At 33.0% G+C, this 19,627-nt stretch overlaps 1 protein-coding gene across 1 annotated transcript; it reads right to left on the bottom strand.

Annotated features, from left to right (window-relative positions):
• Window positions 1–472: 472 nt before the first annotated feature.
• LOC143048165 (low-density lipoprotein receptor-related protein 6-like) lies at window positions 473–19,627 on the bottom strand. Its single transcript, XM_076221686.1, has 12 exons — window positions 19,488–19,627; window positions 18,894–19,065; window positions 17,815–18,039; window positions 13,021–13,139; window positions 12,162–12,449; window positions 10,202–10,348; window positions 9,673–9,847; window positions 8,171–8,407; window positions 5,981–6,105; window positions 2,997–3,281; window positions 1,214–1,357; window positions 473–590 (listed from the first exon to the last, which is right to left on the bottom strand). The coding sequence occupies exons 1-12, from the start codon at window positions 19,558–19,560 to the stop codon at window positions 559–561; spliced, it is 2,022 nt and encodes a 673-aa protein (XP_076077801.1). The 5' UTR covers window positions 19,561–19,627; the 3' UTR covers window positions 473–558.

Raw genomic sequence — 19,627 nt, 5'->3', positions numbered from 1 at the left:
TATTTTAAGCTCCGACGGCATCACTTGGGGATTTGATGGTCGAAAATTAAGTTTACTGGCTACGCGTTAGCGGAGAATGTAAACGGGTATTTGCGACCATCAAATCCCCAATTGATGCCGTCGGAGCTTAAAATACAATATTGTTATTTTCATTCTAATGAAACTGACAGAAAACAACGTTAAAACATGAAATTAAAATCTGGCATATGTCGTCTGCGCTTGAACGTACGTCCCATAGCTTCAATTGTCAATTGACGCTATGTGAAAAAAGTGACGTTATCCAATCAGATGAACGTTACAAACGTTGCTGCATTAGAATTGATAATACAGTATTAAAATAACGTAACAGTTGTAAAATTGATCACATTATCAGGATATAACAACTTTTTAGTTTAATAAATAACGAATCTAACAATTTTTTTATCATATCATAAATATTCCATCCCATCATATATCATAAATTCTCTCTCTCTCTCTCTCTCTCTCTCTCTCTCTCTCTCTCTCTCTCTCTCTCTGTGGAAGTTTCTAGAGTTTACACGACATTTATAAATCCTCTGGTCACAGCTCATCTTTTACCAATTTTGCAGATTCTTAAATTGGAAACAATTAACATAAGTTTATCAAATACAAAATATAGAATAGCATGAAACAACGATAACACATTTGTTTTATTTTGTTTGGATTCTTTTAAACAAAAAATTATGTTATCGACTATATTTGATTTGAATTTATCTATCAATGAAAACAGTGTCTAGTGACTGTACAAGGTTTCATGAGTTTTATTGGGTATGGTGTTGCTGTATTGATGTGTTTTGTATATAAAGAGGTGTATTATAAACATATTGCGTTAAACATACATTACTTCTACATTTGTTTATATGTGACTTTAATTGTTGAGGATTTAGCATATCTACTGGTGCTTTTTCTATCAACGATTATGATTATTTACAACTAATTATAATATATTTCAGGAGTTTCAACTAAAATGATATTTTTCTTTTGTTTCATTTTATTTAAAGTAATCCTTTGATATACCAAAATGTAATCTCCAAAATCGAAACAATATTGAGCACAAATTTAATAAACAGTTGATCGTCACGATGTTAACATTATCTTTTATAAAATATCTTTATCATGTTTATCTATATATCAAGAGATATTGAACTTGGCTTGATTATATTTGTTTTGATTTTAATTTTTCAATACAAAATACCTTTCAGAATGCAATGTACATTATCCTCTAGCAGGAAGTCATCTGAACACGCACATGCGTATCCTTTAGATGTAAGTGGTGTAACAGGAACTGGTAAGCAAAGATGATCACAGTGTCCATTATTTTCCCCACATCTATTAACTCCTGTTGAAATTTTAAACATTGGATATTTTTATTCATGGCGAATTACTAAACAAGAGGCTCTCAAGAGCCTGAATCGCTCACCTTGATTTTTTTTGGCATTTATCTTTCGTTTAAGAGTTTCAGTGTCCAATTTCATTGTATTTTTTTTTGTTTTTTTGGTTTAATGTATATTAGTAAGTGTTAGAAAACATGATAAACAAATTGTGTAAAATTGTTCTAAAAGGGCAACAACTCTTTAGGGGTCAATTGACAATTTTGATTATATGAACTTATTTGTAGATCTTACTTTGCTAAACATATTTGCTGTTTATCTTTATCATTAATACTATTCAAGATAATAACCAAAAATTGCAAAATTTCCTGAAAATTACCAATTTAGTGGCAGCAACCCAACAATGGGTTATTAGATTCATCTGTAAATTTCAGGCTGATAGAACGTTACCTTATAAACACTTTAACCTCATGTCAGATTTGCTCTAACTGCTTCGGTTTTTGAGATATAAGCCAAAAAGTGCATTTTACCCCTATGTTCTATTTTTAGCTATGGCGGCCATGTTTTTTGACGAAACAGAAAATAAAACACAAACTTGATTCTAAATACCCTAAGGATCATTTAGCTCAAGTTTGGTTGGAATTGGTTCAGTAGTTTCAGAGGAGAAGATTTTTTAAATAGTTTACACCAGACGGACGACGACGACAGACGACGACGGACGCCAAGTGATGGCTAAAGCTCATAGTTCCTTCGGAACGGTGAGCTAAAAAGCAATCAAGCTTTTTTTTGGTAAAAATAGACAACGAATTCTTAATTGTTCACTTACATTGATAAATATATCGAAATTCAGCACCTTTAAAAGAAATGTTATTGATGAAATTAATAATAAATGAACTTGAAGACTCCTACCCATGATAAGTTGACAGGAAATGCTTTGGTTGTCATTTGTTTATGTGTTACATATTTGTTTTTCGTTCGTTTTTTTTATATAAATATGGTCGTTAGTTTTCTCGTTTGATTTTTTTTACTTTTACATTGTCAGTTCGGGGCCTACTATAGCTGACCATGTGGTATGAGCTTTGCTCATTTTTGAAGGCCGTACGGTGACCTATAGTTGTAAATTTCTGTGTCAATTTGGTCTCTTGTGAAGAGTTATCTCATTGGCAATCATACCACATCTACTTTTTTTTATATTTAGTGTTTATAAGATCTATTAATGAAGTAACTCATCATAACAGAAAATAAACCAGCCTCATTGTATATGTTATCGAGGAATATTATAGAAAATCATTTACCCTTTTATAATGCATGTATTAATCTCCTTGTTTTGTCGGGGTAGGTGTTGCTCGGCCGTAGCTTCGTGTGAAGTGAAGAGTGTTGTTAGATCTTTTATTATTTTCTGTATGTTTTAAGCGCTATCGTCATTTTTCTATTATTTTTTGGGGATGACATTCTCGAATTGTCTTATATGTTTTTAATTTGATATCTTGTATCAATAAGAACGGTAGATTGCAAGTGTTGTTTGTGTGGATATTGTATGTACTGTGTGATCGGTGTTGAAATATATGCTCTATATGGACCCTTTAATTAGGAATAAAGATATTTAATTTAATTTTATTTCATTTAATTCGTTTTCTTTTTAACTACCTTCTTTTTGTGATTCCTTTGAAACTATCTTCATATGTTTTGGACTATCAAGGTTTGTCAGAAATGGTTTGTTATCTATACCCGTATATTTGTGTACAGTATAGACACTTCGGTCTTTATTATTTGTCCAATATATCATTTCCCCATAAACGTCTATGCCATAAGGATTGGGTGACGATTCCTCGGTGAACGTTATAATTGTATGCACATCTGTCCCATCAAATGTTGCTGATTTAATTGTTTGTAAAGAAGCATCTGTCCAGTATATCCGACGACCTTGTTGATCTGAAAAGAAAACTAAAAATCATTCATTGTCCATAATACAAATCAAACGAAATGATGTTTCAACTATCAACACAATAACAATAGACAAGGATATACACTACTACATGTACATTACATCACCAACTCATATCGTATCATAAGGGATGAATGGCTCTTTTATATAATTCACATTGTAAAAGGATGGTTTAGTTGCTACTTTTTAATTCCAAAGAATACATCAGAAAAGGTAGTATACAGTTGACTGAGTTTCTTATTACTGCTTGAACTGCATCTGAAATCTTCATTTTTCATAGATGTAGCTAGATCCTCATCTTTCAAAAAATTTTAATCAAATGATTGCTAGCAGCCGCATTGAACATGCAGTATGTGTTATGTTTGCTCCATGTTGAAGGCCTACTATCAAATAGAGTTGAAGGACATCAGCAAAAGCGATATTCAATTGCTATTCGTTTTGTCAATGGCATGTTGTCAAGAACTACATATCTCCTTTTTCCCATTACAAAAATTTAAGATTTAATATTTTTGAAGAAAACCCTTCTCGTTATAGTCAGATGTCGTATTGAAATAAAAGCAATAATAATTACAAGCTATTTGGGTTTTTTTACAAACACACTGCTTGAGTATATAGGTAAGTGTTTTTCAGAAACAATTGCCTGTGAAGCAACCAGACTTGATTATCCTTCATCCATAAACAAATAAGATATTATTTACAGGGATGACTAGATACGATGTTTCGCATTTCCTTGAATCATTTCACTTCTCTATATTATATTTGGTACTGTCATTGTTTAGAAAATTTATTACTTCAACCAAATGTTTATTGTCAAATATTTCAGGTACACACGTTTTAAACGCTTTAAACGGATATTGTATGTATATGAAGGCGAAACACTTGGTTATCGCTAGGTTTATCATACCGTGCTTAAATTTCGTTTCAATTATTTAGAACAAAAAAAAGGTGTTTTGGGGGTATTTTAGATTAGGACATATTCGATCTTATTTACAGGTTAAACGCATAAACCCAACTGTTGAATTTCGACGACGAACACGATCGAATACTACTTCACAAATTACACTCAACAATATTCAAAATAAGGATAATTTGAAGGTCATAAAATGAGACGTTTTGTCGTGAGTCTATACAAATCTAAGTAATTTCTATTATTTTGTCATTAAAATAAAATTGAGAAAGGAAATGATAAAATGTTTCAGACCGACAACAAACCGACCATAGAGCAGACAACAGCCGAAGGCCACCAATGGGTCTTCAATGTAGCGAGAAACTCCCGTACCCGTTGGCATCCTTCAGATGGCCCCTTAAAACATCTGTATACTAGTTCAGTGATAATGGACGTCATACTAAACTCCGAATTATACACAAGAAACTAAAATAAAAAATCATACAAGACTAACAAAGGCCAGAGGCTCCTGACTTGGGACAGGTGCAAAATTGCGGCGAGGTTAAACATGTTTATGAGATCTCAACCCTATCCCTATACCTCTAGCCAATGTAGAAAAGTAAACGCATAACAATACGCACATTAAAATTCAGTTCAAGAGAAGTCCGAGTCCGATGTCAGAAGATGTAACAAAAGAAAATAAATAAAATGACAATAATACATAAATAACAACAGACTACTAGCAGTTAACTGACATGCCAGCTCCAGACCTCAATTAAACTGATTGAAAGATTATGTCTTCATCTTAGAATATCAGTCACAATCCCTCCCGTTAGGGATTTAGTATTTTTAAATGTGTTTAATTCCGATACAAAGACCTTATAAGTGAATCAATATTAAAGACAAAATATGCAATCTTTAAAGACCTGACAACAGTATCGTAACTATATCCCTTCTTTATAAGTTAGTTTAAAGGTTTTGTAAGCTTTTGAGGTAAATACGACACTTTTGAGCTTTGTAAATAATATTACCATAAAAGATTGGATGTGAAATACCTGAACGTATATGATGTCTGCATGTTGAGTTATATTTACGAATTATTTCCTTATTTCCTTATATCAGAAAACCTTCTGGCGTTGTATCAAAGGAATATTATGTATTATGGTTTTATTTTCATATGTTTCTTTCAACAATAAAATTGAGAATGGAAATGGGGAATGTGTCAAAGAGACAACAACCCGACCAAATAAAAAACAACAGCAGAGGGTCACCAACAGGTCTTCAATGTAGCGAGAAATTCCCGCACCCGGAGGCGTCCTTCAGCTGGCCCCTAAACAAATATATACTAGTCCAGTGATAATGAACGCCATACTAATTTCCAAATTGTACACAAGAAACTAAAATTAAAATAATACAAGACTAACAAAGACCAGAGGCTCCTGACTTGGGACAGGCGCAAAAATGCGGCGGGGTTAAACATGTTTGTGAGATCTCAACCCTCCCCCTATACCTCTAACCAATGTAGAAAAGTAAACGCATAACAATACGCACATTAAAATTCAGTTCAAGAGAAGTCCGAGTCTGATGTCAGAAGATGTAACCAAAGAAAATAAACAAAATGACAATAATACATAAATAACAACAGACTACTAGCAGTTAACTTGACATGCCAGCTCCAGACATCTTTATTCCAATTAGAATACATTTTCAATTTTATGTTATAGTTTAACCTTTTTCCATGCAATTTACCGCAAGGTGTTTCAAAGAGTTTTCAATTCTTAATCTTTGATATTTTCTTACCAACAGCCATACCAAAGACCTCATTTACTCCCTTATTGATAATAGTCTTTCTTTCACTTCCATCCATCGCAGATCGTAAGATTTTACCACCAAATATTAAATCAAAATCCGAAAAAAACATCAACCTATAATATATAAACAATAAAATCTAGCCATTTTTTACTTTCAATGATGCTTATATAAAGTTGCTGTCAATAATAATTTGTACTTAATTTTAATATCAATAATTTCATTCTGCATCCCATGTACTCCGATCGTTTTGTATAAGCTTTTGTCACTCTTTTATAACGCTCCGTGTGTGTGTGTAACATTTTCACGTGTGTCGATCAAAAATTTTAGCTGAGCCATTAGTTAATTATCTGTAGTTTGTCTATAAATATATATCGGCGTGTGCATCTATCTAGGTGAAATCGGATGCATGACAAAAAATATTTTTGTACCTTGAGATACGCAAAATTTGTGTAAATTTTTTTCGATGGTATATATAAAACATATTTTTGCCGTTTATTGTACATGACAATTCTTAAATCTAAACAAATAGTTGTTTTAGTTAAATGGAATGAAATTCAGGATTTTTTCCTTTGGTTTTGGGTAGAACTGTTTTTCATCCCTCTCATTAAGTCCATAAAGTTCAAGAGTACGTAGCTGATGCTAACAAGACGAAACATCCTTTTGATAATGTTACTTTCCAAATCATAGAAGTCAACACCGAGTGGGACAACACGCCGAAAATGAGATAAGAAAACTTTTGGGTCCACCAACTCCACACTTTAGGAACCTGATGGTCTTAAAGAAAAAGACGAGATAAGATAAAAAGAATAATTTTAAACAAAGCATCGTCCTTTTTATCCCGTAATTTTGGCCAATGGACGTTTCTAACTTCAACTAACAATTATGTATTTTCAAGGCAGCTAAATTCAAGTTCAACATTTACATTGAGCTGCAAAATTTTCTTATTCTCAAGGCAGCTAAATTCGAGTGCAACATATACATTGAGCTGCAAAAGTTTCTTATTATCTACATCCGATTTCACCTGGATAGATGCACGCTTGATAAAGCTAGTTGGTCTAGCGAAATATTGCGTTTATTTTCATCATTTTGTAAATATTTTAAACAATCTCTCTAAACTGTCAATCCGATTTTGTTTTTTGTCCATGGATTTATGAGTTTGAACAGCGGTATACTACTGTTGCCTTTATTTATATTCACATACTTAATAGTGTGTTAAAATTACATTGTTAGGCAATCTATAATTTTATTTGTGTAATTGAATTAATCTCTGTACTGATTGATCCACACTCCCATAGATTTGTATGTCATTTGCTGCTATTTATAGGGCCTTCCAAATACCGTTTCGATCCCTAACATCACTGAAGAGACATATATTGTCGAAATCTAGATCTGGTGTACAAAAAAATATTGACACCTTATGTTTGTGGCATAACATCTGCGCCACAAATTTTTTGTTTTCTGTTTAGGATTAGATTTATATTAAGATCCATTTTGTTAAATCTCGTGATCAATTTTATTTGGCAATCGCCAATGGCAGTCAGCAGGGTTAAGGCAAGGTTAAAAAAAATCGTCGTAGAAGGGTCTAAATACAGCACAAACAACATTTTCCAAAAGACCAAAAAAGTGAAAAAGTATATCTAAACAAAACGCATTTGACTAACAGGTCGAACAACTGATGTTCTTTATCCCTGCTGACTGCCATTGGCGATTGCCAAATAAAATTGATCACAAGATGTAACAAAATGGATCTTAATAGTAAATTACGTCTAAATTAGTGATAGCTGAACAACATATTTTATCCATCGGATCACCAACAGTGAGGGCGATACAAGGCTGAAAACACATTTTGTATATATTATTCGATCGTATGAACAGCCGAACAATGTAAGATCTAACGCAATTTGTTTGTTCTTCCCTGGCCGGGATACGAACTCATGCTGCTGTGATATCGTTGCACCATATCGCGTTGCACTGTGTCCGACGTTCTAGACTATTATTCGTCTAAATAACTGCCGAACACTGTTAGATCTGTAAATTTGCGTTAGCAAACTTTTTGTTCTTCCCTGGCTGGGATTCGATGTTGATTTGTATACGAGCGTAAGTTGAAACTTAAATTATTACACACATCAAGACATTTAAAAAGATATTAGAACATAGTATAATATGAAACATAAGTACCCATCTTTTGGAGACAAGGCTAGTGCATCAGGATATACTAATTCTTTGGTCACAAATGTTTTCCTATGTACACCATAATAGTCACAGACATGTATCTGCCTATCAGATAGATCAGTCCAGTATATATGTTTATGTATCCAATCCACAGCTATGCTATCTGGTGTGTAGATAAGATCTGGCAGCAAGCGTTTTAATCCAAATCCCACCGTCGACTTGCCAATGAAATTGAGAAAATAGCTGTAAAACAGTGATTTTGATTTTGATGTTTCGTTGCAGTTGTAAGAGAACTGATCAGAAAGCACAACTATGTTAAGTTAAACATTTACTGAGTGCAGATATTGTTTATATTATGAAGCCAGTGCACATGTGAAACGTGTAGTGATAGGGTTGAGCGTTTAATAAATATATTGCTTCGCCATTTGTTTTTCAGTAGAAGTTAACACATAAAAAAGCTAATTGATTTCTCAACTTCCTGAAATATCGGTTATGTACTTTATAAAACCCTTTGAATAAAAAGTTACTGACTTTTATTAGCCATCTTCTATACATTGAAAAAAGTATTTGTGATGCCTTAACGATTTCTTTTCAGTCGAAACCTGAATTATTTTGTTTTTTCAATACCTGAAATGGTAAGTTTGTTGTAAGGGTTGTGATCAAAGTTAAAGTTACGTGATTAGAACCATTCCTAAAAAAACTATAAGTAGAAGGTCAAGTATACTTAGTGAAGGAAACGAATTTAAGGTTCACATGTCCATCTATCAGGTATCATTTGACCTTGATTGCATTTATATGTTCCATCTATATATAAATGTTAAATTTTGGTCATTAACTCAAATACTATATGGCTTTGACTTCATGTACATTTTTTATCGATCAAATGTAAAGTTTTCCTGTTTAATCTAATTTTCCCTTATTACAAATAATAGTTCAACTATATTTGATGAACAAAATGATTGTAAGATGTACATTAATTTCTGGAATTATCATTTGATATTGATTTGATTCTCATTCTAATTGGCCAATGTCACGTTTTCGTATGTTTTATGTGCAATCGGTAAACTATTTTATTGCATTCAATGATTGTTATATGTTTATGTTAGTGTGATCTCTGACAGTGTGACATGATTTGCTTTACCCTGTCATCATTTACATGGATCATTGATTATTTAAAGTTTATGTGATATTGTAGTACAACCTTTATTTTGAAGACTCTCAGAATAAAAGATCTGAATCATGATCGTAAAGCTAGGGAGAAATATCTGCTTGGGCTCTCTTGTTCCTGCCTCAGGGTGCGGGAATTTCTCGCTGCATTGAAGACCTATTGCTGACCTTCTGCTGTTGTCTATTCTATGGTCGGGTTGTTGTCTCCTTGACACATTCCCCATTTTCATTCTCAATTTTATTTTTAACCTTTTTTTCAATTTCTATCATTGATTTTGGTAAAAGAATTTTTATAGGTAGTTTTTCATTGATGTTTTTATCAATGTCCAGAGACGACTTACACATAAATGTTTTGATTGTAACTATCTGTCCAAAACATCAGATCTCGATCGTAGTCATAGTCAATTCCGACCAGTTTTGCGGTAGACATTACAGACAGGGTATTGCGATGACCCGAATCAATGTCTGTTTCAGAAATTGTCCCTTCCTCTGTATGTAATATCTTAACATTCCTTCCTGAAAAAAAAAATTATCATTGTGTTTTTTTTTTTCCATAGCCTTGTCAGTTTAATTTCGACCTGAGTTTGATTTTCCCTTCGTTATCGTTCGTTTTTGTACACCTGCTTATATTCCTGGCTGACATATTATTTGCCACCTTCTGCAAATTAGATTCATGAATTGAGAAGGTCTGTATATTTCTATTACGACCCTAGCAGCAGGTAATTACTCTATATGTTTCATACAAATTATTTTTTAAAATATTTTTTATCGCGATGAAGCCTTTCTAATTTAATTAATAATTATTTGTTATCCAATATATTAATTCTTTTTAAATTCACTTAATACAAATCCTAACAAAAACATACTCACCATTATATGAACATGTCTTTTTATCATTTTCAAGCACATGACCATCAGAACAAGTGCATGAATACCCAAGTATGTTGTCAGACCATGGAGCCGACGGTAGACATAAATGTGAACAGCCACCATTAGTTGAGCCACATTTGTTATAAGCTTGAAATGAATTGTAATATTACTGTCATTTACTTTTGCTCTTTATTGGTTTAAGGGTGTTCTAATGAATTTCACTCGTTGAATTTTTAATGCAGAGTCTTACAATAGTTATATCTTGCCACACAATTAGTTGTGTTAGATAAATGAAAAGTGTCAAGTGTCAAATATGATTGCTTAATCATTAGAAAAAATAAAATTTCCAAAAATACTCAACTCCGACACAATGCAAAAGGGAAGTTCATAATCAAATGCAACATCAAAAGCTAGATCACATCAAACGAATGGATGACAACTGTAATATTCCTGACTAGGTACAGGCATTTCCTAATATTTAAATTGTGGATTAAAACTGGATTTATAGCTAACTACCCTCTCACTTGTATGTTAGTCGCATCATTTTCTATTAAATTGACAATAAAATTGAGAAAGGAAATGGGGAATGTGTCAAAGTGACAACAACCCGACTATAGAGCAGACAACAGCCGAAGGCCACCAACGGGTCTTAAATGTAGCGAGAAACTCCCGTACCCGTAGGCGTCCTTCAGCCGGCCCCTTAAAAAATATGTATACTTCTACAGTGATAAAGGACGTCATTCTAAACTCCGAATGATACACAAGAAACTAAAATTAAAAATCATACAAGACTAACAAAAGCCAGAGGCTCCTGACTTGGGACAGGCGCAAAATTGCGGCGGGGTTAAACATGTTTATGAGATATCAACCCTCCCCCTATACTTCTAACCAATGTAGAAAAGTAAACGCATAACAATACGCACATTAAAATTCAGTTCAAGAGAAGTCCGAGTCCGATGTCAGAAGATGAAACAAAAGAAAATAGATAAAATGACAATAAGACATAAATAACAACAGACTACTAGCAGTTAACTGACATGCCAGCTCCAGACCTCAATTCAACTGATTGAAAGATTATGTCTTCATCATATGAATATCAGGCACTATCTCTCCCGTTAGGGGTTTAGTTCCGATGCAAAGACCCTATAAGTGAATCAATATTAAAGCCAAAATATGCAATCTTTAATGACCTGACAACAAAATCGTAACTATATCCCTTCTTAATAAGTCTGTTTAAATGTATCGATATAAAAATAGTAACCAATTTTTGTCTCGCCCTGACGGAGTCAAAAAGCGGACAAAGGTATGATAATTTAGGCCTCGGCGTTGGAGAAGTCTACAATGTATTAGTTTCAAATATATATGCATTAGTTTATATGACGGTTAGAATGACTGATTATAGCATTACTGTATAACAGCTGACAGTTCATGTATCTCTACGTTAAAAGTGTTATCTAATATATGATCTTGTTTAGACAAGAACGTCTACATTCTACATTCGTGAAACTAGTTTTTATATTCGTTCTGTCTGTGGCTAATTTGTCATCACATTTTTACATTAGGATCTTGTACTTTGTGAGGGCAATAAAGGCTGCATCTGTTCGAATACGCCTGTGACATCATGTGTGCTGATTTTGTATTTATTTCTTTATATTTGTAAATGATTGTGTAACGTTAGATGTTTTAAGATAGTTTGTGAATTGTTGTTTTGGTCTCAAAGTATGTGTTGGTACTTTATCTAGTCAAAATAAGTATGACGTGTGGGAAGGCTATTTTATTTTTTTTTGTTGGACGCCTTCCTACGACGTAGGACGTAGAAAGGCGTCCCAGAAAAAAGATATCCTTGCTAGACGTTATCATTCTTTGGACTAGTAATATATCATAATTGACACATAACATACCATAAGGGCAATACAATATATTGAAATCGTTTAAAGACTAGTGGTCAAATAAAACTTACCGAATGTTTGTTGTTTAGTGTTGTCATATACTACCAGGCCGATGGGATAGTTTAAAGCGCTCGAAAATACCTTTTCAACTTCGTAGCTAGCATACTTATCAGTCCGCAATATTTCTCCGTTTCTCCAATGTGTCCAGTATACTTTGTCTTTGTGAACAGCAATTCCATAAGGTTCAGCCAAATAATTCGAATTTTTCATGACAGTTTTGATGCTACTACCATCAAACTTGGCTGAATATATCCCTTTCTGTAGTCTATCAGTCCAGTAAATTCTTTTCACTTTATGGTCTGAAAAAAGCAAAACAAAAAGCTAATATAAAGTTATTTCTATTAACGATGTTTCTCTTGACCTGTAAATACATGTCACAGAGTGGTCACTTTCAGTTCATCTGTAAAACTAATCTTAAAATAATATGTGAGCGCTAGAACTACTACTTAATGAAGAAATGTATTTTTTACTGTCATTTCTAGCTAATATCTAAAATATGTACCAACCCATTATAAATGATTATTTTATTCGTAATAAAGTTAGGAAAGATATATTTAGAATTTACCTTACAACATTATCACAGTTTTTGCCTATGTAGATGTGATAAATCTTGTTTTTAAAGAGAAACGGTAAGCATTGCACTTATGTAATATATATAAAGCACTATAAAGAGATGAGGCATGATAACGACAATGAGACAACAAGCAAACAATACGAACATACTCAAGTAGATTCTATAATTAACATAATTTCTTGTCTCAAAACACCATACCAAAAGACGGGCTGCTGGTTTTAATTTGTATACTACATACTTCAAAAATATTAAACACATGTACTGTTTTTGTTAACATAAAAACATAAAAAGTATACCTATTGTTAAACTAATAGGTTCTCCAACATTTGCAACTATAGTTTCCCTGTCTTTGCCATCTAAACCACACCGCTCAATCCTTGGATAGGTACTCCCACAATCAGAAAAGAAAAGGATTCTATAGAAACGAAAAAAAATAAAAAAAAAAAACAAGAGTATGTGTCCGTATGAAACCATTCATCGCACGCGAAATAATGTATAGCTGTCAAAAAATTATTTTCTTCTCTTCTTGTCACCCATATAAAGTAAAATCACAAAAATACTTAGAGGGAAATCAATTCGGAAAGTCCATAATCACATAGCAAAATCAAATAACAAAACGCATCAAAAACGAATGGACAAGCACTGTCATATTCCTGACTTGGTACAGGCATTTTCAAATGTAGAAAATGGTGGATTAAACCTGGTTCTATAGCGTCAACCCTTTCACTTTAATGCCAGTCTCATCAATTTTTGATATATTTACATTGATGCGTTAAATAAACAGACACAATAAATAAAATAGTCAAAATATCAGTCATCATCGTATAACAATTTTAAAAGGAACAATTTAACAGAACACAAAAACATCTACTATCTACGAACACATTCATTGATTTGAGTGTCTGACGTCAGAAAATTGTATACGTCACATAAATTTGTCGTTCAATGTGCATACACACAATTTTAAAATTTACATAGGAATGTTAGCATACAGGGTTAAAAAATCAAAAGTATGTAAGAATAAATTTTAGAAATAGACCGAGATTTAAACTAGTCCAAAAGTTATATATAGAATTTATAAGAATCCAAAAATAGTTAATTCCACTACGCGATTGAATGATTTTGACGTTTGTGGTTCAACGTATATTGTAATTCATAATAGAAATATATCATAATGACATATAATAGAACAATATCATACTGACGGGATCTATGAAAGTACAGACGTACCAGGATTATAATTTTGTACGGCAGACGCGCGTTTCTTCTACATAAGACTCATCAGTGACGCTCAAATCGAAATATTTATAAAGCCAAACAAGTACAAAGTTGAAGAGCATAGATGATCCAAATTCCAGAAAGTTGTGCCAAATACGGCTAAGGTAATCTATGCCTGGAATAAAAAAATCTTTAGTTTTTCGAAAAATTCTAAGTTTTGTAAACAGGAAATTCATAAAAATTACCACATGATTGATATTCATGTCAACATCGAAATGATGACTACTGGGCTGGTGATACCCTCGGGGACGAAACGTCCACCAGCAGCAGAGTCACGTTATAAAAACAAGCAAAATACAAAAAGTCGCATATACAAAACAAACCACAAAAAAATGAAAGCCAATACAAACACATTGACGAGATGTATAAGTACCGAGCCACGTGAAACGGATATCACATAAAACCATTCAACAGTAAAAGTAATATTAATAATAGAACAAAGACAAATGAAAGAACTATAAAACACGTTGTTAAGATGATAAACAACATCAGTACGTAGAATCTATACATCAAGACCATCGTGTATTATTTGAGAAGTTGATACGGAATATTTATCAACAAGGTCTTGGTACCTTCCGATGAACTTTTTAAGAAAAAGGACGAAACGTTCTTTGACATACCCCTGGTTGAATAAATTGTTTTTGATATGTTTATATATTTTTTTAATTCTTATCAACCGTCAGTAAGTTTAAAAGTAAATGAATTGTTTATTGGAAGAGATTAGCAGTGCTAGCAATAATAAAGTGAATTTTACTATTAGGCCAAAAATAATTCTAAAATAAATATTAAGTCATAAACATTGTACGAATCTACGCTTTGATATCCATTTTGTGCAGTACAATAATTTCATATTTCATACAATTTACAATGCAATGCTTCGATGCCTACCCCGATCTTACTTCAATCTTTTTCGCTCCTACTATTACTAGTTTTTGATCACGACTAAGCGACCAATGTATTCAGCATGTTCAAAATTGGTCTTTGACGTCCACGATAATAAAGACCTTTTTTTAAACCATTACCACGACCACAACGATCTAACTACGACATCCGATTTTTATTAATAATTTCTTAGGTCGTCGTAAAATCGTTGTCCTTGTGTGCTAGGGGTATTACATGTTGTAACCTCAATCAGTTGAATTCAGCGACATTGGTTCAGACAGATTATTGGTCTTGTGGTTTTTGTAGAAACAACTGATTATGATATTTAATGAAATATATATAAATTACAAAAGATTGCAGCAAAAATGATTTTTAATGCTTCAACATGATGCTTCATCGTTACAGCTATTTCGAAATCTAAGTTGATTTATCATTCATAGTATAATATAATATCACAAAGGGGTTTTAATGTTAAAGTGTTTGAATGCTTATACACCTCCATATTTATGAGATATCATTACTTTATGTGCTAATTTCTACAAAACATTCTTTGGGATCATCGAATACTGGGAATGTATTATTTCATACATCGCAATCAAATCATATCAAGAAACTATACAGGTACCATATTATTGATTAAACACCTGGTATAAGAAGTATGGATAGAACTGATACATTTAAAAGATAAGTATTTAGCATATGTATTGTATCTGCAAGAAAGATCGGGGTAGGCGTAGAAGCATTGTATTGGACATTGTGGTGCAATCAGGAAGCCAATGTAAAACATTTGGTTTTGATCTTACTACCATTTCACTGCGACTATTCCGATTTCACTATGTCTGTATTACGCGCTTCTACTACGATTTTGATACGATTCTACTACGACGAGAAAGACAATGGTACGCTGCGTCTACGCCCTTAGTACGACATTTCTTCCTTCTATGAATTCATAACGATAATTTTGCGACCATATTCTACTGAAAAAAAAATATATACAATAACTTCAAACGGTAGTTCAATGATGGGCACAAATGATCAAAGCTACTTCTCCAATTTTATCATTCTGCACTATTTCGATTCGACTACATTTCTAGTTAAAACAAAAAGGAGGAAAAGACATGCAAGACACCGTAGGTCTAGTCCGAGATTACTCTGACGTCCAACGGCTGTTTTGCCAGACAAGCTGGGGCCGTGGGACGTCAGAGCTCGTCCCATATCAAAAAGTGGATATTTGCCCACCCAAAATAGATGCGCTGCTTCGTCGCTTCTGGTGCCGACTGACGGCCTTGGCATTATAAAAATCGGGCATCAATCTGTTCATTTTTCATTTATCTTTTCATTTATGTAAGTTTCACCTACCTGCCAACTTTTATTTTTCCATATTTTAACAGTTTTCACAGAGACCCATCGATTTCTGCATTTTGACTTTCACTTTCAAATGGACGTCAAGTTACGAGAGAGTTCGTGGCCTCGAGACTCAAATATTCAAATTTTGTAGGAGATCGATGTTTAACATTTAGTAGCCAACCACGATTTTTCACCTCCTTTACAGGAGATCGGTATTAAGCATTTAGTTCCGACCACGAGAACAGTCGGAAGCTCTCGGACATTTAGATAATTTGCATCGTAAATGAACGAAGTGTTACATTATGGTCATTTGCATAAATCATCACTGTTTTCTCGTGGTCACGTGATAATCTTTGAAAATGAAAGGCAAAATGCAGAAATCGATGGGTCTCTGTGAAAACTGTTAAAATATGGAAAAATAAAGGTTGGCAGGTAGTTGAAACTTACATAAATGAAAAGATAAATGAAAAATGAACAGATTGATGCCCGATTTATATAATTCCAAAGCCTTCAGTCGGCACCAGAAGCGACGAAGCAGCGCATCTATTTTGGGTGGGCAAATATCCACTTTTTGATATGGGACGAGCTCTGCCGTCCCACGGCCCCAGCTTGTCTGGCAAAACAGCCGTTGGACGTCAGAGTAATCTCGGACTATCGTAGGTCATGTTAGGTACGACCTTGACTTTCTATTGAAAGAAGACTCGAGTTTGGACATTACGACCGACTATGAACGAATTAAGGATGGAAGATCAACAGTCATTTTTAAATATCTTTATGATATCTCCAGACAGGTTTGATGAACTTTTGAAAAGAGTAAGTTCTTAATTCAGGAGATAGACACCCGATTTAGAAAGCCACCAGATCCCGGTCTGAAAATTTGTATTTTTTAAAACTTCTGATGATAGGTAAATGCAACCCTTCAGTACGATTTCAGAGTCGCGCGCAATACTTTAACCTGAAAATTGCAGGGCAATTATACAGTAATATAATGATGAAGTTATATCCTGGTCCAACCGAAACAAATGAATGGCGAGCTATTACTAACGAATTTCAGAGATGATGGATTGTGCCACAAGCTTGGGGCGAACTCGATGGAATGGATGTTGCTATTAAAACAGGGCTTAACTGTTAACGTTTCTTTTCATCAGCATCACCTTAGAAGTATAACGAGTCTCCTATATCGCCCTTTAAGCTGTGTACAATTATATTGACCTGGAAAAAAAACGGCTTTTGATTGGCTTAGTACTAGTATTCGGCTCTCAAAAATCCCAAGATTCTTTACTCTCTAAAATAAGACTATGAAAATTCTTGTCATTTATAAAATATATGCTATATATATATTGAAAGCCTTTACAAAGTCTTACAGAACAAAAATATTCTGATTTTCTTTTCTGGGTACAAAATTTATAATCATTCAAACGGGATGTTGACATTTCAATAGGCAAAAACAACACACCAATAAGTTTCAACTACGCATTGCTATATTTATGTATCTTCGGTACAGCTCAAAATGTCATAGAATCATCGACAGACATGCAATTAACAAATTAACTTATTAATAGTATGTTCATTTTTAAACGTACCTCTCCGATGGAGTAATTGCTACACCTCTCGGCTTTTCTATCGCGTTTGCAATCAGTGTTCTGCGATTTTCACCTTGAAGATTAGAGACATGCACACTCTGAAAGGTTTCATCCGTCCAGTAAATATGGTCATTAATCCAGTCCACAGCCATTCCAAAACTGACACCCATCTTAGTTCTAACAATAGCTTCATTCTTTCGTAATAAGTCATTGGTTATTCCTGTACTATATAAATTGAAACATGTGTATCAGGTTTTTGTTATTGTCATTAACTGTACCATTGTAATTGTAATTACTTATACCATTTCAAATCAAAATGTCTGATAGGCTTTTATTTATTTTTGGTTGATTTTTTAGCAGTACATTCTTATCTTAACTTTTTTGGGGGGATCTTATTACGTGTACTGTACATTCTTTTCAATTCTGATGTAGTTTATTTAAGTGTATTCATTGTTTTCCTTTGCTCATTCGTGTACTATTTTGTAAATTTTGTCTTTTACTGTTTATTTTCAGTAGTTTTCATTTAACGTGGTTCGGTACTTATTCATTCAATCATCGTGTTATTGTGCTATGATAAATGTTTGTATTCTTGTCTTCCGTTTTTGCTAATGTGCTGTGTTTAACTGCCTTTTGTTTATCTTTGTTGACTTATTTATTGGTTTTAAAGGGAATAAGATTATAACACAATGTTGACTGCTGTACCCCTAATTTTTACCTTTCGACCTATTATATCCCTGTTTGTACACGTTGTTGTCAATTTAATCAAAGCGACTTCTGTACTAGTGGGAGGTTCAGCTATCTATAAATAAGGTTTAATCAACCATGTTCTACATCAGAAATTACCTGTACCAGGAATCAGGAATATGACAGTTGTTTTCCATTCGTTTGATATGTTTGAACTTTTAGTTTTGCCATTTGATAAAGGAGTTTGCATCTTCTTTTATTTTGACGATATCAATATCGGCATGCAAATGAAAACAAGTTCCAAAATCAATATAACACTATTTTAAAACAATATTATATTAGATATCATTTTGAGAGCATTTATATGATTAAGTCAATTATATTTAATTACTTACACTGATATGTGTCTTCCGATGACATCTGTCCAGAAAATCAAACCTTTTTCATAATGGTAGTCTACAGTTCTAGCGCCCTTTAAATCATCGAGTAGGGTTATATTTGTCCAAGTTTCCAGTTCAATTGCATTTATTTCTGTAGAATCAGCAAATATTAAATGTGGTCTTGTCTCTAAAAGAAAAGGGGTGGCATATTCTTTAATTCAGGTTTGAAAAGTTAATAAAAAACAATCAAATAGTTGACAATAACATCAATATCTTATCTATGATTATGTTATTTAAAGCTTATCTGTACTTAGCAAATTATATACAACAGAGCATTTGTTAATTTCTCTTTCTGAAAGCTACGGAACAAATTAGTTTTATGTGTCAGAAATTATATGCCTCATATTCAAATAACCGTATAATCTAAGAGCTATAGTGTTTTTAATATTGAGATGATTCGTGAAATTATGGCCTATAATCTACCGACTTACTGGTCAGCAAAACAGAAAATTAGCAGGGTATTATGTTTAAAAGTTATAATGAAAGATGAATATCTATGCAAATATTCAGTTACGAATGTAAAAAAAATAACATATAGTTGATTCCTACCTTCTAATTTATAAGTATAAAAAACTGTAAAATAAAGATGACAAATAAGAACGAAGTTACTATAAAGCCTCATGTTGTTTGGAATAATTTCCAAAATGATAATATACTTAACGTCATGTTTAATTATATATCGATTTGGA

The sequence above is a fragment of the Mytilus galloprovincialis genome, chromosome 10 (genome assembly GCF_965363235.1).
Source record: "Mytilus galloprovincialis chromosome 10, xbMytGall1.hap1.1, whole genome shotgun sequence".
In the NCBI taxonomy this organism is placed as follows: domain Eukaryota; kingdom Metazoa; phylum Mollusca; class Bivalvia; order Mytilida; family Mytilidae; genus Mytilus; species Mytilus galloprovincialis.
This window is presented reverse-complemented; position numbering and strand designations above follow the sequence as displayed.